Source organism: Puma concolor, chromosome B4, assembly GCF_028749965.1.
Source record: "Puma concolor isolate L17-30 chromosome B4, mPumCon1.1.hap2, whole genome shotgun sequence".
NCBI classification, from domain to species: Eukaryota; Metazoa; Chordata; class Mammalia; order Carnivora; family Felidae; genus Puma; species Puma concolor.
In genome coordinates this window covers 93,192,675-93,218,124 of record NC_141673.1, presented here as the reverse complement: position 1 = coordinate 93,218,124, position 25,450 = coordinate 93,192,675, and the positions used below count along the sequence as shown (strand labels likewise).

Below are 25,450 nucleotides of genomic sequence, written 5' to 3'. Positions count from 1 at the left end.
AGCAACTGTATCCTACTAGAGGGTTTAAACCCCGTCTCTAACTTGCTTGTTCATTGTGAGTAAGAGCTTAGATGGTCACTGATATTACAAAGAGATGGCAGACGTAGAGAATATCATTGTTTGCAGCCAGTCAGCACTTAAAGATCATATTGAAAAGAAAAACTTTTCCATAGAAGCTATAAATAGATTTCTGTATATATGGACTGCACTAGGGGCAAGTGCCCAAGTAAAGATCAAGATATATCACAGTAAAATTTCTAAAGCAAGATGCAGCATGGGTTTTGCTGGACAAAAGTAGAGTAGAATATATAGGGGGAAAAATCATTCTGGATCAACTTATTGCCAGTTATTGAGTGATTGAATCCAACGATTGCCATTTTCTCCCCAAGGAGGACTTGGAACTGTCATCAGAGTCGCTGTATATTCATTGTACGTTAGTGGTTTAACCAAGATATGGCTGTGTTCAAGGGCCCTCTACATTCTCAATCTGTTTGTTGGAGGCCAACTCAGCACCTCTTAGGAGTTCCACAAAGAAAATCAACTCCCTAAGACTTTGGAGAGAGTTGGATACTTTACTAAGGACTATATGGGGAATGAAAGAGAAGGAAGGTTACATTACACATTGTGCCTGAAATCCTGATGAAAATCCTCATTGATCACATCTGTTCTTCTTCTGAAGCTCCTCTCTTCCCCAGCCACCTATCCCCTTCTCAATCCTTTCTCCAATAGCTCCTGCTGACCTACTGGCTCTGGTTTGTAAAGTTTCTGCTCTAGCAACCCTTTTTTCTTTTTATCTCTCTTCTATCTTCTATAGAGTTATTTAAAATCTCTCTTTTTTAGTTGCCACCTCCTTTTGAGGGTGTCAGGAAAGGCATGAGTTTTAGTAACCTAAAAATTTTCCATAAGACAAATTTTATAGTTTCGCATATGTATAACTAAGATTTATTGTCTATTTTCAAAATGTCTCGTTAGCAATTTCCAATGAGTCCTTTATGCTTTTTTCAAAGAGAAGCTACTTTGGTTACTATTATAGCTGGGTGCAGGTCCAACTTATTTCCGTATTACATCAAGATTTAGATGTCCCAGAAGTTGACCAAATGAGGTAAGAAAGTCCAGTCCATTTCCCAACATTTTACTTTTACTGTAATATAATGCATCCTACAGATGAGATTGGAAAGGTAGGCCGGTTGAAATCATTGTTTCTTGAATCCTATCTTGAATTTCTTGTATAGGAGAGTGACTTCATCAGAGCTGTGTTCCAGAAAGTCCAAATAAGCAGAGCTGGGTAGGCTACACTGGTGGGGACATAAGATAAATTGGAGAATCCAGTTAAAAAATTGTGGTAATATTTCTGTGGTCACGTGGAAGGTATCCCCTGAAGGGCACCTGAGATCATTTTCCAAGTGTTACTACAACCTGGTGAAGTATTTCCTTTGTTCTGGACAATTTGTTATTTCTCCATTGGTTTCCCACTTAGAAAAGGAGTACATTGTAATGTAGGTAGGACTAGTCTGGCCAAAGGGAAGGCAGAACTTCCTCTTTTTATTTAATATAAGAATTCTGATTTACAAATCAACAAAAATAGATTAGTATGAATTTATTTCAGAGAGCCTGAACACTGGCCTGGGTCAATAAAAAGGAAATATTTAAAGACAGAGGCATCTGAGAGGCATCTTATCCATGTTCCCCATCCTTCCCTTTATTTTTTCAATGATCATAGCACATTTCAAGGTCATTTAACCTCTGTTCTTAAGTTTTTAAATCTATGCCAAGAAGGTAATACTTGTCCTAAAGTGCTGTTTTAAGAATCGAATTATCAGTGGAAGAAAAGACCTTTGGAAAAAAATTGAAGTGTTGTAAAAGTGTAAAGGGTAGAATGTCAACTTTTAAACAGAAATTGTTTGGCCTGTGTTCCTGATGGGTCATACCTGGCTGTGCTGAAAGAGTAAAATACATTTAATTTATACAAAATCTATGTCCCTGTCTATGAATATTTGCTGTAATGTGCTCCATTCTTGGGCTTTTTTAAAATGTTGAGAAACATTTCTATTAGATTTATATTATTTCTAGGATAAAAATTTTAGTTCGTATAAACTGGTAACCCTATGAATGTTTTCTGAAATGGTTGGAAAGATGTCCAACTAAGATGAGCCAAATCAGATGTTCCCAGTTTGAGGTATGTTGTTCTGTGCTCATCATAAATACAGTACTTCTTAGCATTTAATAATCTCAGTGCCCGAGTCTCCCGTTTCCAGCACTCATGCCATACCTGAGACTTGCTTGAAACTTTGTATTGTTGCTACCACTGATATATCTGTTCTAGAAAGAAACCAGCTTTCGTTTCTAGGACTGTCAAATCAGGAGCGTTCACAAGAGCACAAAGATTCACTCTATTACCGCACATCATAGAACTCATGCCTGTAACTTGAAAATAGAAGTCTTTGGTGTAGGCATTTGCTTGTTTGACAGTTCTGTTCTAAATTTTGAAACTACTGGTACCGTAAAGTGCCTGTCTGACAATGGTGTACCAGAGCTTAGTCATGCAAAATAATTATTGTTCACGGTTCCTTAGCTGAAGTCAATAGCTCCGTGCAAAACACAACATAATGCAGAGATCTAAAGTTACTAAATCAAAACTGAGAAAAAGAAGACTTTTAAACAGGTTTGGCAGGAAAAAAATGTAGGCTCTACGAGATTTGCCAAGTGATTTCTCTCAGCACATGGAAGGCTCTAATATTTGTAACAGAGGCTCCATGGTAGAAATGATGGGATTAGTACATTCTGGTTATTGCTGTCAGTAAGCTTATATGATGTGAAAGAAGCAAGAGCAATTACGGAGATATTAGCAAGTGGTGCATAGTGCTTATTTTCTAAAGTTGAAATATTTTCAGGTTTGCTTCTGGGAATTCAGTGTTTTAAAGTCTCCAAAATATCACCTACACTGAAGGGCTTAGTTAAATTAACCTAAATTACGTAACTAAACTGGAGTGTCAGGATGCCTTCCCTGGACTTATAGAAGCATCCATGAATGAGTGTAGCGGTATGTGCTGGAGAAGTTAACATTAATCCTACAAATGAAGAATTATGTCTCCATGTTGCCGGCCACATTTGCCAGAGAATCTTGGCGGGATTAGGTGTTGCTATTTGACTGCTTCAGTGAAAGGGATGATGTCCTGCTTAATCCTTGGCAGACAATTGCACTTAAGAATATCCCTTTTCTGGGAAAAACAAGCAATACCTACTGTTTCTATGGAGGAGGGAGAAGCACAGAAATAAACAAGGAGTTCACAGTTTCCTCTGTAACATATTTACCTACATTTTCCTTCAATACTTTCAAACCAATATTAAGAAGGAACTGATAGAGGTGAAAATGCAATTATTTTACGTTTAGCTCATTGCCGCCTTTTGTAGAATTCATAAATTTAAAAAGTGTTTATTATTTTTTTTTGAGAAAGAGAGAGAGGGAGGGAGAATGCATGTGCGAGTAGGGGAGAGGGACAGAGAGACAGGGAGAGAGAGAATTCCAAGCTGGCTCCACACTGCCAGCACAGAGCCCAACGTAGGGCTCAATCCGACAAACCATGAAATCATGGCTTGAGCTGAAACCAAGAGTTGGATACTTAACTGACTAAGCCACGCAGGTGCCCCAAGATTCATAGTTTTTTTAAAAATTAATTTGTTATTGAGGGGTGCCTGGGTGGCTCGGTAGGTTTAGCATCTGACTTCGGCTCAGGTCATGATCTCATGGTCTGTGAGTGAGTCCCACATCAGTCTCTGTGCTGACAGCTCAGAGTCTGGAGCCTGCTTCGAGTTCTGTGTCTATCTCTCTCTCTGCCCCTCCCCTGCTTGTGCTCTGTCCCTGTCTCTCTCTCAAAAATATAAACACTAAAAACCTAAAAAATTAATTCGTTATTGAAGTATAATTTGTACACAGAGAATTATATATAATTTGTATATAGATTTTACATGTATAGTTCATTGAGTTTTGATAAACGAGTACTCTCATGTAGATATCCTGAACATTTCCATCACTCCAGAAAGTTTTCTTAGGTTCTTTTTCAGTCAATTGGTACCCCATCCGACTGCAAATAACCACTTTTCTCATTTCTATTGTCACAGATTAGCTTTCCTTTTCTTTGAATTTCACATAAATAAAATTTTACAGGATATAGTCTTTTGTATTTTGCTTTCTTTTTTTAAATGTTTATTTATTTTTGAGAGAGAGAGAGACAGAGTATGCCCAAGCAGGGGAGGGGCAGAGAGGGGGACAGAGGATCTGACGTGGGCTGCGTGCAGACAGCATAGAGACTGACATGGGGCTAGAACCTGAACTTGTGAACCATGAGATCATGACCTGAGCTGAAGTGGGATGCTTAATCGACTGAGCCACTCAGGCACCCCAATGTGTTTTTTTCTGTGTGTCAGTTGTTTCTTTTTATTTTTTTTATATTGACCTAGTTAGTATTTTTATGTGAATGTTACCACAATTTGTTTTCCATTCTTCTGCTGATGGACATTTAATTTTCCCCAAGTTTCAGCAGTTATAAATAAAGCTGCAAAAAAATTCTTAAACAATTCTTTTTGTGTCTATATGTCCTCATTTCTGTTGAATGATACCTCAGCATGGAATTATTGGATTATAGCCTGGATCTATGATTATAAGAAACTACAAGAGTTTTCCTAGTGCGGGTGTTACATTTTATACTCTCACAGTCAATTTATAAAAATCTCACTTGCTGGGGCACCTGGGTGGCTCAGTCGGTTAAGCATCCAACTTTGGCTCAGGTCATGATCTCATGGTTCATGAGTTCAAGCCCCGCGTCGAGCTCTGTGCTAACAGCACAGTGCCTGGAGCCTGCTTCAGATTCTGTGTCTCCCTCTCTCTACTGCTCCTCTCTGTCTGCCTCTCTCTCTCAAAAATAAATAAACATTAAAAAAAATTTTTAAATCTCACTTGCTTCACACCGTGATCAATATTTTATTTTCTCTGTCTTTTTAATTCTTGCTGTTCTAATGTTTGGGAAGAAGTATCTCATCGTGGTTTTGATTTGCATATCTCTGAATACTAATGACATCAGGTACCTTTGTATATGACCCTGGGCATTTATATAACTTCTTTTGTGAATTGTCTATCTAAATCTCTTGCACATTTTTCTAGTTTTAATTGTATACTTCTGTCTCTTAATTATTGTTATAGGTATTCTTTGTATATTTTGCATACAAGTTCTTCATCAGATAAATGTTTTGAGAATATTTTTTTCCAGCCTATAGCTTGCCTATTCATTTTTCTTAATGATATTTTTTGATTAGAAGATTTTAATTTTGATGAAGTTCACCTTATCAATTTTTCTTCTCTTATAGATAGTGCTTTTTGTGCCTGGTCTAAGAAATTCTTGCTCACCCCCAAGGTATTTCCCTGTTTTCTTCTAGAAGTTTTATGGTGTTAGTCTTTAAGTCTATGATCCATCTTGAATTAATTTTTGTGTATGGTGTGAACTAGAGTTAAAGTACATTATTTTTTTAAATATGGCTGTCTAGTTGTTACAGCTCCACTTGTTGAAAACATCCCTTTTTCCATTGAATTGCTTTGGCATCTTGTTGGAAATCAATTGGCTGATTCAGTGTGATTCTATTTCTGGACTGTATTCCGTTCTTTTGACCTACTTGCCTATCCTATACCTTTGCCATATTCTCTTGATTAGTTTCATGAGTTTTGTTATTCTTTAGTCCTGTTTCTCCCATTGTAGCTACTTTTACCTTATGTAGGTAGTAGATTCAGAGTTTATTTCAGAAGTTGGTAAAACCCAAAATGCTCTGGAATTATCTCACAGTATATATATATATATATATATATATATATATATACACGTATATATGTATATATACGTGTATATATATATATATATATATATATATATATATATAGTAGGAAAAATAAAAAAATAAGAACTCTGTTACAGGATTGTTGGAAGAAATAAACAATCTAGTATACTTTTATTTATTTATTTTTTAATTGTTTATTTATTTATTTTTGAGAGAGAGAGAACACGAGCAGGGGAGAGGCAGAGAGAGAGGGAGACACAGAACATGATCCAGGCTCCAGGCTCCGAGCTATCAGTGCAGAACCTAACACAGGGCTTGAACTCACAAATGGTGAGATAATGACATCAGCTGAAATCAAGAGTCGATCATGACCTGAGCTGAAGTGGGATGCTTAACTGATTGAGCCACCCCTCTAGTATACTTTTAAAAAGCACATTATAATTCTAAAATAAAATTTGTATGCTTAGAATGTTGCTTATTTTTATTTCACTTTTCTTAAAAGTTCTCAGGCATGTTTACTCAATCTTCAAGAAGGATATGCCCCCTTAGTTTCAGATTATAGGGACACGTTTTCTGTGGATTTAGAAAAAAAAATCTAAGATAATTACAAGAAATGATGGGCACCTGATCCCTTCCACTTACAGTAAGCCATGTCTTGTAGTGATGTCAGTCCTTTCTGATATTTCTCCTCTGTGGATTTTTTAAAAGGCAAGAACTGCAAGATTGCAAATGCTTTATTCTTCTAGACCTTTCTGATTTGATTTCCTTTGTCTTTGCTGTGACAGCTACTGTGCTGAATGACCACTGCTCTCCCCACCCCCAAATCACTGACCTTTTAAACTGTTTTAATATTTACTAGGGAATTACTTGTCCTGGAGCTTGGATAGGACTTCCCTGAAAGATTTTATTATAGACTTAAAACAATGATGAAGAGAAGGGTTCAAAGTCTGAACCCCTCCCTTTACCCAAGGTAAAACAAATTGGATAAAAACTTTATTTTCATTTTTTAAATGTTTATTTATTTTCACAAATGTGTATATTTGTGAGTAGGGGAGGGGCAGAGAGAGACACACACACACATAGAATAGGAAGCAGATTGCAGGCTCTGAGATATTAGTGCAGAACATGAGGGGGACTCAAACCCATGAGCCATGAGATTAGGACCTGAGCCAAAGTTGGAAGCTTAACCGACTGAGCCACCTAGGCGCCCCAAAGGTGTCAATTCTTTATTGCCCTAGTTCATACCCCAATTATCATTCTCATTTCTAAACGGAAATATTTTCTTCCTCAAGTTTGGTCACCTTCTTACATTTTTGGCCATTGTCTTTGTTTTCTAGATTATAAACTCCTTGAGCAAAATTATCTGATGCTATTTATCTTAGTTTCAGATTTTAGCATCAAGCGAAGTGCTTTGAATTCACTTCATAAATGGCTTTTGAATTAAATTAATTAGTGCCAAGGGTTGACATTGTACTAAAGACAGTGTCATATATATAACAGGCAATAATTGCTCATGGTTTATTGATAGCAGGAGCTCACGGTTTCTTCATTGATTAGTTAAGTTTGGATACATTTTATAATTAGAGCATCAGATGAGTCAGGTGCTCCTTTTGCTCCTTTCTTTTCAAAAACATGTTAGAACTGCTCAACTGGAATTCTAGAGATAAAGTTACTCAGTAATAGCTCTCTGTGCCTTTGTCTGTAATATTATGGTTTGGGCTGTATCACCTCGCAAAAGATGAAAAGAGTACTAACCTCCTATGGCGAGAATTCATCTCAAAGTCCGTCCTGCTCCTGTTAGTGTTATAGACAGGTTCCAGAACCCTTTACTGAGATAAGTAAACAAGTATAATTTTCAAAGATGCAGACCTGAAAATGAAGCACTGATGCTAGATTCCCAAATACTCCTACTGAGATGCTTGTACAGAAGTTGTTCTCAGGCTTGTGATTAATTTCTGCTTCCTAGAGCAAACTGGTAAGTCTTACTTCCCTTTTTGGTAGAACAAGGACTTGTCCATCAAATCCTGGACAGCGAGTCCTGAGGGCACTCCTTAGAACCTGAAGTAGGTAAAATTAGGATGAAAAAAAAAGAAAAAAGAAAAAGAAAAGGCAGTATACTACACAGCAGGTGGTAAATGTGTGAGAAGTATTACCAGGAGAGAAGTAACATAGATTGCAAACATAAATCCTTAAATGGTTTTAGATAAAACCAGGGAAGCTAGATCCATAAATATTTTTGTGGGGACTAGGAAGCTTGGAAATATCCCTAATCTAGATATTGACGTTAGAATAACCATGCCTCCCTAAAATACTCCCTAAATGTCCCTGAAAAACCGTACTAAGCTGATTGTGTAATCAACTGATCCAATATAATCTCCTCTAAATCCAGTTTGGACCCTGAGCAAGAGGGGACAGAGTGAGGAAGCAAGTTGCTTGGGATCCCAGATTTGGAAGACTATAGGTGCTCTTTACTAAATGTTATATCGTGTCCCTGCCAGCTTTTGCCTTGCCACGTGCTCAGGCAAAGCGAAGTTCACTGGAAGGCAATTTTATCAATGATTTCTAATCAGGTTTTGTTTTCTCCCTCAGAGATTTAAATCTTCTATAAAGCTTTAAAACTTTCAAAACGCTACAGTAAAACCTTTAAAAACTGTTTTCAGCTAACTAGGACTCACCTGCCTTTTCCTTGCTTTCCACTTCCACATTGGAAAAGTCCGAGCAGACCAAGGTCCTATACTAACCGCTCACACCCCACCCCCCTGAATAGGGGACACAGCGCGGGGGGCGGGGGGGGGGCAGGGCTTCGACCCGAGAGCTGGAGCTCAGCGGAGGAGGTCCCAGCGGGGAACGCGTGGGCCACGGTTCCTCCCTCGCACAACAATCGGGTGATTTGGGGGAGGTGCTTCTCAGGGCTGGGAGTCCTGCTTCTGGAGCTGCAGCGCGAGTACCAGGAAATTAGCAGAGTGGGCAGGGGGCCTGCCTGCTGTCCCGTCTGCCCGCGCTGTGAACGCCCCGCGGTGGCAGCGCGACACGCCCGCTGGGGACAGGTTTGTGGCTGGATTCCTACTCGGATTCACTGTACGTGCCGGGCAGGGGATGCGGAAGGAGAGGGCACCGAGAGGGTGGTGGGCGGGCAGGAGCCTTGCAGGAGGCGGGTGTGGGCTGGAGTGGTCTTTGCCCGCGTGAAACTCCTTGGCTCCATTTAGCTGCTACGCGCTGGCTTTTCAATCTGTCACCTCCGAAAGGGAGCTGAGACCCTCCTCCCTTGTAGGTAAGTTTTCCCCTTTGTCAAACTCCGGGAAAGAAACTTGAGAGAGTCAGTCTTTCTTGAGTTTAAGTGGTGCGTTCCTCATGTTTTATTCTCAAGCCAGAGGAACGTCCACTTTGAATGGGCCCCCCGGAACTTAGGGAGAATAAAAAGGAGGTGCAAGTTGTAGTCATATGTGAAGGTGCTACCGTTGAAGCAACGTCTGTTCACCCTGAGAGTGTGAATTCCTGCAGCCCTGGGCCAAGTTGGCTTTCCCACCTCCGGAAATACAGGAAAAACTTGCTCCTCCTCGTGGTTCACTTTCACAGGCAAGAAAAACACCAGCAAGTCTAATGATAATGAGATAACCACAACGGCCACAGCAGCGGCAAAGTGCAGGAGGACATAGGTTAAACTTTGTAATATTGTAGCCAGCTCCCCAGTCCAGAGGCAGAAGCCGTGGGAAACTCTGATTTGGGAGTTGAGGCCTCAGACAGTATTGCTATCACTGGACTGGGGCAGTGGAGAGAAGGGTGCATGTAAATCTCCCATCTCCTTGTTTCCTTTGAAATAGTCCCAAGGCCTCTTGGTAGTCTGGGCACTCTTATTTTCTCCTTTGCCTTCTGCCTGTTTTCTCTCCAAGGGAATGCCAAGTGGGTTGTAATCAAGCATTGTTGTACGGCAGATGGAAAATTCCCCCAGACCCTCAGGTTACAGCCTTTCAGCCATGTAAGACTAGAGTTCTTAGGGCCTTAGAACCAAGCTACACACACCTTTTGCCTCCCCTGGCGGCTTCCTGCCCTGGGAGTTAGCTTAGATTATAATAGGGTTTGTGGTCCTGTCCTGTTTCCAAAATAAGAGGACTATGTGTGTTCGTTGACCACCTTTGGTCATTTTCTAAAATGACAAATAGCCCAGATTTGAATATTGCTCTGTGGTGGACAAGTACAGTTTTTCTAAGGGTTTGTTTGAGAGAGGACTCGATTAGTCACTGAGGCTGGGAAGGGAGGTCAGCACTGGCCCCTGAGAACAGCCTTACCTCACATCCACTCAGATCCCTCAGCATTTTCCTCCCGGCACCTGGGTTCTGAAGTATAGGAGGCCAGGGCTGCAGTCGCCTCAACCCGCCCAGAAATTCTAGAATTGATAACCAGCAAAAAGGCCATTGAATCATCTTTTTTCTTTATCTTGTGGTAGCGTTCTATTTGTTTTAGAAGGTGAAAAGTTGCAGAGTCATGGCTCCGGAGATGTGTGCCCAGATTTTTTGTGTGTTTCGCAATATTGATGTGACAAGGCCACCATAAATAAGAACTTTGTCCTTTTTTGGCCAAGAGCCTGTAAAGACAAGAGGAATAGTCCATAGTTGAGAGATAGACTCAACTGTAATAGATACAGTGGGGGTAGGCATGGTGCTGGGTGGGGAGGGCAAGGTAGGAAGATGAGATTGGGCAGAAAAAGGCTCCCAGAAAACCAAAGTAGTCTAGAATTCTTAGCCCTGATGGTGGATAGCCCATGATGAGCTGAACACTTAAGAAAACTGGATTCTAGTCTTGGTCCCTCTACTGTGAATTTGGGTCAGATTACTCACTCTACCTCTCCAGGCCTCGGTTTCCTTATACCTTAAAAGCAGAGACAAATATTACTTGCTCCGACTACCTTAGAGTTTTCTAGATCAGGTGACATCATATAAAAGCTTTTTGAAAACTCTAAAATGATCTCCTCAGTGCCTAGGACAGTACCAAAGTAGGAACTTATTTACCAAATGCTTATATAGCACTTACCAGGTCCGAGTACTTTTCCAAGGTCTTCAGACTTTACTCATTTGACACTCACAAGAATCCCGTGAGAAAGGAAGTATTAACCTCATTATACAGGAGAGGTAAGTCCCCGAGAAGTTAAATCCCCACCAGTAAGTGGCAGAATCTAATTCACCTGGACTCTAGTCTAGTTCCAGAGTCTCTGTGTGCTCAACACTCTTCTCCTTGTCCCTTCAGAGGAGAAGCAGTCACCTCCACCTTAGGGGACTGAGCCCTACTCTCTGGCAAAAATGATGGAGGTATTCTCTGCTGTGCTGACCCATGATGGACAATGAAAGGAACAGTACACTATACAAATATGACATCATTGTAATATTTTATTTTCTTTTTTTAATGTTTATTTATTTATTTTGAGATAGAGAGTGGGGAAGGGACAGAGAGAAGGAGAGAGAGAATCCCAAGCAGGGCCTGCACTGACAATGCAGACCCCAATGTAGGGCCTAATCCCATAAGTTGTAAGATAATGACTTGATCCGAAATCAAGAGTCAGAGGCTTAACCAACTAAAGCACCCAGGCGCCCCGTAATATTTTATTTTCCATAATTCATAACCAACTTGCATGTTTTGTCTTTTCTTCGATGATTTGTACCTCACTCCTAGAATACTCAAAACACCTAACATTTTACTCTTTTAATTATTAGTACTACTATATTGCTCTCCTCCCTCCTGGCAACCTTTTCTAGTAAAAACCTTTCAGTAATTGCATTTTGACTACAGTGTCCAGCCATGACGTGGGCTCAAGGCAACTTACTGACAAATCAGCTTTGAAAAGAAGTCTAGTCCAGCATCATTTTATTCCATGCCATGAATCCCTTCTCTATTTCTTAATGTCTTACCTTCATTATTCCTCACCTGGCCCTCAGGTCTCTGAGAGGTGGTTTGTGGTATGAAATCAGAAGCTTGGCATTGGCCCATTTCCCCAAGCCACAGACCTGAGGAGTTCAGCCACATTCTCTGTGTTGGAAAAACTTTGTGTGAGGTGCACTTCCAATGTGTTGTTCACATTTAAAGAAAAAAAACCTCTCATTGCCCTTTTCCTCCAACTGCTGACATCTTTGTGTGCTTTTACCACCAGCTGTTCTGGAAAGCTTCCACTTTTTCTCTACTTTTTCTTAAAAAAAAATTTTTTTTTCATGTTTATTTATTTTTGAGAGAGAGTGCGAGCTGGGGAGGGGCAGAGAGAGAGGGAGACACAGAATCTGAAGCAGGCTCCAGGCTCTGAGCTGTCAGCACGGAGCTGGATGAGGGACTCGGACCCACGAGCTGTGGGATTATGACCTGAGCCGAAGTCGGACGCTTAACTGAGCCACCCAGGCACCCCTCTACTTTTTCAATACCAGTTTTCACAAAGGGAAGACCATTCTCTGGGCATTCCACTGCTAAATAAATTTCATTCTGCAAACATTCGTAGAGACCTACAGAAACTGTTTTAGATGTAAAATTATTGTTAAATAACAACAATCCTGCTTGATAAACTTTTCTCAATTTTTTAAAATTAACATTCCTGCTATGTTTCTTCAGATCTCTGTCCAGAGGCTTAGGGATCCCTTATTAAGCTAATTACATGAACTCTGAGGGATAGTGCAGTTTATTCATGACTTCCTCCCCACCCCTGCCCCCACTAGTGGAACAAGATCAGATACGTTAAATGGCACTAAAAGTATTGTCTTGCACTGAGAGCTTATATAACATTCTGTGCTTTCAAGACTACTGACCTGTGGAGGTGGATTAGTTTATTGTATGTATTTGGTTTTGTTTCTTAAATGGGGACATATAGTTTCTGTTTGCTTAAATCCAAAGTACCTTTTCAGCCTACCTTGTAAAACAGGGGTTACTTGGGAAGCTTTGGTTTCTTTACCTGAAAAATGGGAATAATAGTACCTACCCTGTAGCGTCATTGGAAGAGGAAACAAGATAACAGATGTAAGATGTGCCAGCTGGCCACAGAGCAGGGATTCAACAATGTTAGTTGAATGAGAATTAAACAGTTTGCAGTCTCTCTTTTTTTTATTTTTGAGAGAGATAGAGTGTGAGCAGAGGAGGGGCAGAGAGAGAATCCCAAGCAGGCTTCGGGTTCTGAGCTGTCAGCGCAGAGCCCCACACGGGGCTCAAACTCGTGAACTGCAAGATCATGACCTGAGCTGAAGTTGGGTGCTTAACTGACTGAGCCACCCAGGCACCCCAGCAGTTTGCAGTCTCTTGAAGAAGATAGTACAGTGTAGTTAGTGTACAAGATATGAAGTCGTAGGCATGGGTTTGTGTCCTAACTTGGCTGCTTAACATCTTGGAGTCACATTTTCTTCATCTATGAAATGGATATAGTTATAAGGACTGTAATGGTATAGTTACAAAGATTAAATAATGCATATAAAGTACATGACAGAATTGGACACCTAGTGAGCTCTTACAAAATTAAGCGTATATGTATGTTGTTTCGATCACACTAACAGCAATGCGTAGACACAGGATGACCAGTAACACAGTATAAGAAGAGATATAAATTTATAGATTATTGGTAGATGGATAGAATGATCAGAATTTGATAGATGTCACTCTAAGAAGGTGGCATTCAGGGGTTGAGTTTTAAAGGCAGGAGTGGACATTGCGTATGAGACAGTACTACATGCCAAGGGTGGATATGAGAAAAGATGTGTGTTTATGTGGACAAGATAGAAGAAGCAGATAGCAGGGCTGATCATAGAATGAGAGGACATTAAAGAGAATGGCTACCGGACAGGGTAGGAAATTTAAATTTGAAGCTTTACTTAATCCCTACCCACTTTGACTTCAGTATCACCAGTCTACTCCTTCTGAGTACATTCCCAATTATACTTCCAACTCCAGACAGTAACATTCATTGCAATGTGAAGTAACCTGAAGACTTATATAAAGATAATCTTCCTGGGGCATCTGGTGGCTCAGTCAGTTGAACGTCTGGCTTTGGCTCAGGTCATGATCTCACGGTTCATGAGTTCGAGCCCCAAGTCATGCTCCCTGCTGTCGTTAAGGATCCTCTGTCCCCTTCTTTCTCTGCCCCTCCTCACTCGTGTGCTCGCTCTCTTTCTCAAAAATAATATAAAATAGAATAAATTAAATTAAATTTAAAAAATTAAAGATAATCTTTCTTCCCTTATTCCTTCTATGAAAGTACCATCAATGCCAATTCCTTACTTTGCATTTGCCTAGCATTTTGTTTCTAATATCCTGCTTCCCCTTCTTCACTTGTGTTGGTATTGATGATGACCATAATCATGCTGATAATGATGATCATAACAATATAATAAACCTTACTGAGGGTGTTTCATGGGCCAGGTGCTGTGCTAAGTATAAATTTATTCCACATGCTATCTCAATTAAATCCTGGCAACAAACCAGTAAGTTAGGAGCCATTACTATTGCTATCTTATAAATGAAGAATTTCGTTTCAGAGAGGTCGAATCTCTGAACCAAAGTTAACCAAATGGTGGGACTGGAATTCAAATCTTGTAGCCTGGGATCCTAAACACTATTGAAATGGCAAAAAGCTATAAGCTGGGTTTCTAAAGCAGGACATGTATTAGAATTTAGGCATTCCCAATCAAACATTAATGGTGCTACTATGTATATAATTTGATGTTTCTAATGAGATCAGTCCATGAACTCTGGTCTTTTGGGTCCAGCTTGCAGTTTGATGCAGAAATATGATTTTAGTCTCTCTTTATAGAATTTTGCCCATTTATCTTTGCTTCTCATACCCCTACATTTTCATTTTCGCTCCATGCCTTTTTGATATCTTCAGGCTTAATGTTATAGAACTAGAAAACAACCTGATACTATTTATTTTGAAATTGAAAAAGAGATGATTTCTTCTGTGAATAAACCTAAGATCCTTTTTTAAGAACAATATAGTTAATGCTGCAATGTAAGAACATTATGTGACTGTCAAGTTATTTGGGGTATTTATGTCTGCTTTTCCTATCTTGTCTAAAATATTTTTAAGATTCCAGACCAAAATTGAAAAATGGTTGACCTCACTGAGCTTATGGAAAATGAAGTATTCATGGCCTTTGCTTCCTATACAACGATTATTCTTTCAAAAATGATGTTTATGAGTACTGCAACTGCATTCTTTAGATTGACAAGAAAGGTAAGACATTTAGGGGCGATATTTTCCTTTAAGACTTGAAATTTGGGGAAACAATTTTCTTAATTTACTTTTTTTTTTTTTTTGGTAAAGCCCAATGGCACATTGTTTAATATTGCAAATGCATTATGCAGTCATTTGGTACAGATGCATCTGATATATTTATGGAACAGGCACTTTCTCCTGGAAACGACTAAGTGGTTGTTTTCATTGTGGCTTTTACCTTTTGTCATGCTGCTTAGTATATGAGATTCCTGCATTCTATAAGCAGATTCCATGCTTCTTAGTGTATGAGATTCCTGAGATTCCTGTATGTTCCTCATATTAGTATATGAGATTCCTGTAGTATCAAAGTTTTCAAGGAAACGTTCTATAATTTTGGAGTTAATTTTGCCTGCTAGAGTTTAGAAAATAGTCATTTTCCAGACAGTTAACTGGTGTCTTCAGTTCTATGACAGGAGAAGGATATACCTTTGGGGACAGAATTAAGTTCTTATGATTATCAATAGAGTCTTTTATGACTGGGACAAGACATTTGAATTTTGTGTAGTTCCAACTTCTTAAGTAGATGCTATTTCTGCCCAGCATTATAAGAATGTGATTTTTTTCCTAAAATGGAGGGTTGGGGAAGGTATTAGAAAGATTTTGGAACATATATCCTGTACTCAAGCAGGGTTTCTAACACAGTAAGGGGGGTAGAGCAAAGCTACCTTGACACAGAAACTATTTTCATTGGTGTCGTCCCTCGTCAGCAACTACTTCCTGGAAACACCTATTTCTCTAGGAGTGCCTGTCCTGAGTTTTTGCCCAGAGACTTGCTTTTGTCCAGAGCTCACAGTCATCCTTAAGATATTTCCCTGTTACTGTCTTGAGGTATAATTCCTTCCCAAGGAGATTTACATTTTAACACGGGCATACACAGACACGTTTAAGGCTCTAATAGGTCCAGGTGTTAGAGCAGCAAGCAGTAAGGTAGTTGCCTACCACCAGCTCCACAGTGTCCTCTAGAAACATGGCACGCAGCATAGCAGAAATGTTCCCCGTCTTATCAGGAAAGGAGAAAGGAACTCAGATTTGTGGAATACCAATGATATGTAGCCGTGTGGTGCTCTTGGTATGTGTGAAATCACAGGATCATTTTACATCATCGTTCATATTATCACGGGAAATGAGGGTTAGCCCCCCCATTTTACAGTTGAGGAACTGAAGATCAGAGACGTTATGCACCAATAAAGGGTGATGCTGAGATTCTAATTCAGACTGCTTTAAACTCAAATCTCATGCACTTGTCATTGTAATACATTTGTTTACTTGTTTGAAACATGTTTACTGAACATCTAGTGTGTGCCAGACAGAGCTGACTTCAAGAGCTGATCCTGTATCATGTCCTTTCTCATCAGTTCTCTTCAACATCTTAATCTGAAATAAATGTTTGTATCATATTAAGAAAAATATTATAATATTTATGGATTTCTAAGTGTAAATTAGGCTAATTTTGTAGTTCATGTTTTTCTTTGCTTTGAATTATTAAGCAGTGGAGCATACTTAAATATTTCTTAAATGCATTTTTCAAGTTTCAAGGGATGGGGAAATCATATCAAAGAGCATAATCATTGCAGGAAGAAATAAATGAATATATGCCATAGAACATGTCCTTTATAGGAATGCAATTCAACTTCTTATATTTCACTGTATTTTTGAACCCAAAGTGTTAATTCAGCAAAAGAAAAGAGATACACATATCCTAACAAAGTACAAAATACATTTCCCGCCTCTCACTCTTTTATGTTTCTTGCCCGTTCTCTAACATCCTTGGCTGGTAAACTTACAACTTTCCTATGAACCAGTCAGTTGGAAATGTTAATACCCTTGAGAGAAGTTATATCAACATCACTGTGAAAAAAAATGCCAATTCACCATAATAATAGTCAATGATAACTTAAAATTATGCTCTTTTCCCTTTTTGGTTCCTTTTTGCTATTTTTATACATTGGTTTTATTTAAGTCCCTATTTATGCTTTTCTTTAAAAACATTTTGGACTGTTAATAAAAATGAAGATTTAAAGTATAGACCCTTACCTGTGCTTGAGCTCTGAATTTTTTCCGAAGGGCCAATCTGGATGCCTGTATTTCTTCTGTTAAAATCCAAATAACTTATCAGGTAGAATACTCACCTGTTATTTGGTATTTGAACAGCGTTTTTTATTCCTTGGTATTTGGAATAGGTTTTTGCCAACCCAGAAGACTGTGCAGGGTTTGGCAAAGGAGAAAATGCCAAGAAATATCTTCGGACAGATGACAAAGTGGAACGTGTGCGAAGGTAAACACACTGCCTCCTGAAATTATCTATTTTATCAAAGAGTTTTGGTCAAGGAGCTCAGTGAGATGTTGAGGGTCCTAAGAAGAGGGAAAAGCAGTCATCTTATATAGTCCATATAATAATTATGGAAAATTGGGATGTAGAAGTCTCCAACTCTCACTGCAATTGTACATGTTGCCAATTTCCTACTTTGTTGGGGTTAATAACTTTGTTCTGTGTAGGGATTTTTCGAAAGTAGTTACAGGTAGGAGGTAAAATGAGGATAGTAGATTCTTGTGTTTTGTCATCTTTCTCTAGAGTTGAGAGTGTCAGCTTGTGTGAAAGGTTGAAGATACTTTTGCATAAGACTCGAAATGTGGGTGGGTGACTCAGTCAGTTAAGTGTCTGACTCAATTTTGGCTCAGGTCATGATCTCACTGTTTGTGACATGGAGCCCATGTCGGGCTCTGCACTGACAGCATGGAGCCTGCTTGGGATTCTCCCTCCGTCTCTCTCTCTCTCTCTCTCTCTCTCTCTCTCTCTCTCTCTGCCCCTCCTCGTCTCATACACACTCACTCACTCTCTAGCCCTCTCTCAAGATAAATAAATAAAAATTGAAAAAATAAGACTCAGAATATGAACATGGGAAATCTTGCCCTTCTTTCTCTCTGTCCTTTGTAGGTATTATGTTTAATGCACTGAGAATTCAATAAACAATGAAAAACAATAAGCCAAGATACCATTCACACAGGTTCCTAATATAATTAAAATATATATACATATACATATCTATATATAGATAGATAATTAATATACTTAGATCTATAATATACTTAAAGCATCCAGGTGTTCCTGGATGATCTATCCATTGTTGAAAGTGGGGTATTAAAATCCCCTACTATTATTACTATATTGTCATTTCTCCCTTTTGGTCTGTTAATATTTGCTTTATATATTTAGATGCTTCTATGATAGGTGTATAAATATTTACTAATGTTATATCCTCTGGATGAATTGACCTCCTTCATCATTATATAATGGCTTTCTTTATCTCTTATAATCTTTAGCTTGAAGCCTGTTTTGTCTGATATAAGTGTAGCTATTCCTGCTCTCTTTTGTGTTCCATTTCCATGGAATATCTTTTTCCATCCCTTCACTTTCAGTCTTTGTGTCCTTAAAGCAGAAATGAGTCTCTTGTAGGCAGCATCTAGTTTTATCTTGTTTTTTTTTTATCCATTCATTCTGTATCTTTTGTTATAGTTATTTATACTACTTTCGTCTTTTAGTCTTTTCTTTTTTAATTTTTTTTTAGTGTTTAATTTTGAAAGAGAGAGAGAGAGAGAGAGACAGAGCACGAGCAGGGGAGGGGAAGAGGAAGAGGGAGACACAGAATCCGAAGCACGGTCCAGGCTCTGAGCTGTCAGCACAGAGCCCGATGTGGGGCTCAAACCTACAGACCATGAGATAATGACCTGAGCTGAAGTCGGTCGCTTAACCGACTGAGCCACCCAGGTGCCTGTCTTTTAGTCTTTATACTAGAGTTATGTGATTTACCCACCATCATTACATTAGTATATTTTGAATTTAATTATATTTGCTTTTACTGATGAGTTTTATACTTTCATACATTTTCTTCTTACTAATTGCTGTCCTTTTGTTTCAGCTTAAAGAACACCCTTTAATATTTCTAGCTGCTTTAGTGGTGATGAACACTTTCAGCTTTTATTTGGAAAACTCTTATCTCTTCTTCAATCTGAAGGACAACTTTGTCAGGTATAGGATTCCTGATGGCAGGTTTTTTATTGTTGTTTTTTTTTTTTTTCTTTTTCTTTTAAAACGGTAGAATATATCATCTACTCCCTTCTGCCTTGTAGTTTCTGGTAAAAAATATTCTGATAGTCTTATAGGGTTCCTTTGTATAAAACAACCTGCTTTTCTCTTGCTGGTTTTAAGAGTCTCTCCTGTCTTTAACTTTTGGTAATTTACTTATAATGTGTTTCAGCGTGGGTTTCTTTGGATTCATATTTTTTTGTAGTTTCTGAGGTTCCTGTATCTGGATATCTGTTTATTTCTCCAGGTTAGGGAAGGTGTTAACCATTATTTTTTGGGCTAAGCTTTCTGCCCCCTTTTCACCCTCTTCTACTTCTGGGACCTCCATAATACATACATACATACATACATACATACATACATACAATTAATCTTTTTAATTATATTCCATAAGTTCCATAAACTATATTTACTTTTTCATTATTTTTTTTCTTTTTGTGCCTATAATTGGATGAATTCCACTGCTATGTCTTCAAGTTTACTGATCCTTTATTCTACTTGATCTAGTCTGTTGATGAACCACTCTATTGAATTTTTAAATTCAGTTACTGTATTCTGCTCTGTGTTTTCTTTTAGGCACTTTTTAATATTTTCTATTTCTGTTGTAAATCTCGCTTTGTTCATGCATTTCTCTCCTGGCCTTAGTGAGCATCTTATGATCATTATTTTGAACTCTGTATTAAGTAAATCTAGTTATTTCTGTTTCATTAAGATCTGTTCCTGTAGATTTATCTTGTTCTTTGGTTTGAAACATATTCTTCTGTTTTTTCGTCTTCTTTGGCACTGTGTTGGTTTCTGTGCATTAGAACAACCACTTCTCTCAGTCTTGACAGAGTGGTGTCATGTAGGAAATGAACCTTGTCAATTATCCTAGCCTGAGCCCTGTTGTCTCTCAGACCTTCGTGACAGTCCAAGCTGCCATCTTTGTTTTTACTGGCTCCCAATAGTTCAAGGTATGTCAAGATTTGTCAAGTGTTCCAAAGGGAGGATCACAGTCAACATTTAAATATAGGCTAATTGGAAGCTGGACATTTAAGTAACAGCTGGGAAAGTATGTAGTTATGCCCCTTCTAAGGAGACACTGGGGTTTGGGCATTTTTGTCAACTCCATCTGTGCTGGGCCTGTGTATAGCCATGTGAACAGATAGTCGAAGTGACTGCTTGAGCTTGTGGAGAACTGATTCTTTGTTTGCTATGTTTTGTGGGAATAAAATCTAACTAACTAACTCATGACTGTTAGTGCTGATCAGGGCCAGGTGACCCAGGGACCCCTCCCTAGGACTGCAGCCATAAAGGTTGGAGTGCATACATGTGTATAAACTCCTTCCAGGGAGATAGTGGTGACTGGGATCAAGCTAGAGAGAGAAGGCCAGGGAAGTATCCGCCAGCTTCCCTGGTTTCTACAAAGGATCAAAGACTGAACCTAGATACAAGCATGCTGATGCTTAGGCAGTAGATTTCAAAGTATGTAGTTGCAGACCTTTAAGAGAAAGACTGGGAGATGGACAATTTTGCCTGCTCCCTCTGTGCTGACACACAAGTCTTGTACATCCCTTAACTTCTCTATTTTATTTGTTGTAAGTCTCGTGGGTCTTTGAGATGCAATCCTCAGTAATTTTCAGAGCAAGATATTTTGGGGGTTCTGTCCTGGGGTGAGAGTCTTAAATGTTTGGGCACTAAATGTGAAGTCCAAACCCACTCCTCCTCAGGAAGAAGCTGGGAGTTGGAAATTCCCTCTCAGTTGTGTGACAGTAAGCTGGGGGTAGGGTTTATGGCAAGACTGTGTCTCAGCCTTAAAGATGGGTATTGTTCAATGTCTAGGAGTCACGCAGTTGTTTTCTGGATTTCTTTCAGATGTAATTACTTTGTGTGGAGCTCTACATTTGATGTGGCTGTGGAAGGGAGGGAGTTCAGGAGCCTCCTGTGTCACCATCTTGGCTGTCCCTTTTTCACCCACAGAATTTTTGTTGTTGTTGGGATTCTATTACTGATCTATTAATTACCGTGTCCTAACACTGAAACATCAAAGTTATATATCAATTTCTCATTTAGTGTATTCTTTTCTCTTTTTTTTAATGTTTATTTATTTTTGAGAGAGAGAGATACAGAGCATGAGCAGGGAAGGGACAGAGAGAGGGATACACTGAATCTGAAGCAGGCTTCAGGCTCTGAGCTGTCAGCACAGAGCCTAACACAGGGCTGAGGCTCACAAACCACAAGGTCATGACCTGAGCTGAAGTCGGATGCTTAATTGACTGAGCTACCCAAGCGCCCCACATCTAGTATTTTCTAATGCTCATCCACACATGGTGCAATTCTAGGTACATTTCAAGGAATAAGTAAACTTATATAAAATTAAAGAAACAATGAAGTGTTTTCACAACCATACTCAAACATACAGATAGTTAGTTTTGTGGCGAATAGTTAAGATAGGAAACATCATGAGTATAGCTGATGGCACCACTTCTGTTTGGTGAATATGAAGAATGAAATGGATACTGAAATAAGAAAAATTTACTTCTGTAATTCAGGTATCAGTTAGAGCCTCTAGTCCCTTTAGGATCTAGATCATACTTACATTATCACATTTTTGATTCCCAGTGAGAGTCTGAAACCTCTCCCAAGATTTCTGCAGATTCCCTGTCAGTCTGGTCCCTACATTTGTGCATGTTTCCATTGTCTACATTTTGTGAGACTAGCATAAACTTGGCTCTTTCCTCAACTCTCGACAAACCAACTTAAGAAATGTGGCTAAAATAGACTTGACTAAATTGAGTCACGTTACGGCAACGCAAACATTTCAAGTTGTAGGTTAGACAGAGCTCTGACGGTGTCCTTCAGCGGCCTCTCCCTGGGAAGTTGCACTGTACCTTCTTTGCTTTGGATGATGTCCAGCAGGACATCATTTTGCAGGCTCTGCTTTTGCCCCATGCATTCTCTTGTTCTACCAGTATCAAAATGAAATTCACATTTTTTTCTTATGCAAAAATTCAATCCCAAGTTATTTATTAAACAAGAATGTTTTCTTCTAAGAAGTCTGTGCTAGATAGCGTGAATAAAATTTTAGCCTCTGCTTCACTTAGTTATATATTTGTTAAGTTAGCAGTCCTGCAGAGTAAATCAGCCAGTCTTAAAAATGGACTGTGTCAAGCGTGTGGATCTAAAATAGTTTCAGGACAGAGAATCAATGTGAAAATTTCAAACTGTATCAGAAAATTATAAGTGTTATGGTGAAAAAGAATAAACTTTAGAAAAGGTGAGTAGTGCTTTGTGGAGTTACTAAAACCACCAAAAAGACAGTAAGCAGTTTAAAACTTTGTCTTTACCTTTTTGTACCTCCCTTCTAGAGAAGGTAATCACATCCATGATGCTAATCATGACCCTATACTCATAACATTGCCCGGGACTTGAAAGTGATAACAATTAGACTCTCAATAGCATTAGTAAGTTTGAAGGGAGGATCCAAGTGTCATGTGTGAAAGCTTAATAAAAGATATTTTATTATGAGATTTTAGATTCTTCCCCACTTTCCCTTCCCATTCCCACCCCCCATGCCCATTGTACTTCTAGAGGAGAAAGCCATTATTGAAGCTGATCTTCTAGTCAGGTTGTCAATAACCATTGACCTTAGTTCTGAAAGGAGTCAGTATCCTTCCTTAGAGATGCAGCGACTGTGTGCACAGCGCCCCCTGGTGATCAGACACTGGGTTTTCAGTGTGGAGACAGGAGAAAGAGTCTCCAAGAAAGACTGTCGGGTTTCCTGTTGTAATTTTTGAGACTTTATCGACCCCACCAAAAAGTTTCTAGTAACAATTCGCCATTGGAGATACTTTGCAGATAAAGATTTTCCGGAATCTCCCCATTTCATTTTTAACCTTGACTTTTTTTTTCTTTTCATTACTTCCACATGTAAAGCTATTTCTATTAGTATAGAAATATGTAAATTTCCACATGTAAATCCAATGTCAGGGACTGAGTGGGGCTACAAATGAAGTGAAATGAAGTATGCTTTCAGTATGCAATACTGAAAAAATTGATATCGATGACATGTGGGACAAATAATTAAAAACATAAAGTAATATGTCTTGGAAATGTTAAGATAAATGAATGGCTTAAAGTAAGTTACTTGCATTTGGGGAGACAGAAATCAGTGATGATTAGAAAACATTTTACATATGTGTTTATTTAATCCTCTCTCACCATGTTCTGGAAAGAATTTGAGGCCATACATACATTCAATACAAGATAAAAGGAAAGTTGCAAGGTAATCAGAGCAGCTGGAGAAATAAAGGGTACCATTCAAAAGGAAAAGAAGGAAGGCTTGGCTTTGGTATATAGGGAAAGGAGAGATGTTTAGAATATACTACTTTCAAAGGCAGAGAATCCCCTTTCCCTCAGAGTGCTTAATCAAGTCTAGGTGATACTCACTGGGGATTCTGCTAAGGGACTGATGCATGGGCTAGGAGTTGAACTAGATGGCTTCCCTTCTGGCCCCAGTGCATGAACAAAGCATTCACTGAGACATTATTGTGTGTGTATCACTGTCACTGCTTCTATTGGGGTAATATAAAAGAGCTTTAAGACTGATATTCCTGAAAGTGCAAAGTGTCTTCGTTATTATATGTTGAGATACACTAATAGTAGAAACAAAAATAATGATATGTTAAATAAAAGCCAGATGGTTAAAGAGCAAGGCAATTTAAACAAAAATGAAATAAATACGCATTTTAAAAAATCCATTTAGTTTTAAAAGAAATGGAAAAATGAATATATGTCTACTGATTTTGAAAGTAGTGTTTTGCTAATTTCCCACAGAGCTCACCTGAATGACCTTGAAAACATTGTGCCATTTCTTGGTATTGGCCTTCTGTATTCCTTGAGTGGTCCAGATCTCTCTACAGCCATCCTGCACTTCAGACTCTTTGTTGGAGCACGGATCTACCACACAGTCGCGTATTTGACACCCCTTCCCCAGCCAAATCGTGCTTTGGCTTTCTTTCTTGGCTATGGAGTTACTTTTTCAATGGCTTACAGGTTGCTAAAGAGTAGATTGTACCTGTAAGGAGAATCCTACAACTCATCATCCAGTTATTTTCTAAGAATTCTGTACTTCCAATTTATGATGATTTTTTTTTTTTTAGATTTTAAGTGGGAGGGGAGCAGAGAAATTTAGATGGGGCAAACAGCCTGAATATTAACATGACCAATATCCTTTATTCTTATGCTTGTACTGAAATTTTAACACAATTCTTAAGTCTTTTGATTTCCTATTTAAGTGCCTTGTGATAATTCAGATTATAATTTGTAACATTCATTCAACATTTAATATTTTAAATCTATAAAAAGGGTGAGTGTATGTATGATACCCCTGTATCGCAATATTGCTGAAACAGACATACGAAATAAAGAATTTGAAGAATAGTTTAATTTGGTTTAATTTTTCCCATCTTATATTTTCAAAAGTTTTAAACCTACAGGAAAGTGGAAAAGTAGTACAATGCTCCTTTATATATGTTTCACCCAAGTTTACCAACTGTTAACATTTTTCTTACTTGCTTTCACTCTCTCAATGTTTTTTTTCTGAATCATTTCAAAGTAGGTTGCAGAAATCATGATACTTCACTTCTAAATACTTCAACATGGATCTCCTATGAATAAGACAATCTCCAAATAAGTGCAATATCATGATCACACACAAGAAATTTAACATTAATATAATAATGTTATATATAATTCATATCTAAATTTCCCTGATTTTCCTAATAACGTCCTTTATAACTGCCCTAGTTTTGATCCAGGAATCAAACAAGGACCACACAAGCATTTTGTTATTGTTTCTATTTAGTTTTCAATGAAATTGAAGAGTTCTTTCATTTTCTTTTCTTTTCTTTCTTTTTTTTTTTTTTTTGTCTTTAATAACATTGACATTTTTTTGAGGAGTAAATGCTCGTTTTATGGGATGAACCTTAATCTGACTTTATTTTTCTATTGTTTTCTTGTTTTTATATTCAGATTAAACATTTTTGGTGACGCTGTGTCTTCCACATTACAACATATCAATAAGCATATGATGTCAGTTTGCCCTGTTAATTGGTGTTGTTCAATTTGATCAACTTAGTAAGGTTGTATCAACCATATTTGTCCATTGTAAAGATATCTTTTTATTTTTGTAATCATACATGGGGACAAATTGACACTACCCAAATCCTGTTTTCCTATAAACTTTCACCCAATGGGTTGAGCATTCTAATAATGCTGTTTGGTTTCCACATAAAAATATTAATATATATGTATAAAAATTCATGAAATAT

The 25,450-nt window shown here is 38.4% G+C and overlaps 1 protein-coding gene and 1 long non-coding RNA gene across 8 annotated transcripts; one reads left to right on the top strand and one right to left on the bottom strand.

Moving 5' to 3' along the window:
- Positions 1 to 1,116: 1,116 nt before the first annotated feature.
- On the bottom strand, positions 1,117 to 8,730 carry LOC147579299 (uncharacterized). Its single transcript, XR_015253792.1, has 2 exons — positions 7,693 to 8,730; positions 1,117 to 1,295 (listed from the first exon to the last, which is right to left on the bottom strand). It is a non-coding gene; the product is annotated as an uncharacterized LOC147579299 (long non-coding RNA).
- MGST1 (microsomal glutathione S-transferase 1) lies at positions 8,702 to 24,560 on the top strand. Of its 7 annotated transcripts, none has more exons than XM_086713998.1 (5): positions 8,702 to 8,870; positions 11,751 to 11,861; positions 14,867 to 15,013; positions 17,236 to 17,330; positions 23,955 to 24,560. In XM_086713998.1, the coding sequence occupies exons 3-5, from the start codon at positions 14,888 to 14,890 to the stop codon at positions 24,199 to 24,201; spliced, it is 468 nt and encodes a 155-aa protein (XP_086570124.1). In that variant the 5' UTR covers positions 8,702 to 8,870; positions 11,751 to 11,861; positions 14,867 to 14,887; the 3' UTR covers positions 24,202 to 24,560. The 7 variants fall into 7 exon arrangements, with proteins under 7 accessions (XP_086570124.1, XP_086570122.1, XP_086570119.1 ...); XM_086713996.1 differs by having other exon boundaries at positions 11,751 to 11,866; XM_086713995.1 differs by having other exon boundaries at positions 8,769 to 8,901.
- The last annotated feature ends 890 nt before the right edge of the window (positions 24,561 to 25,450 follow it).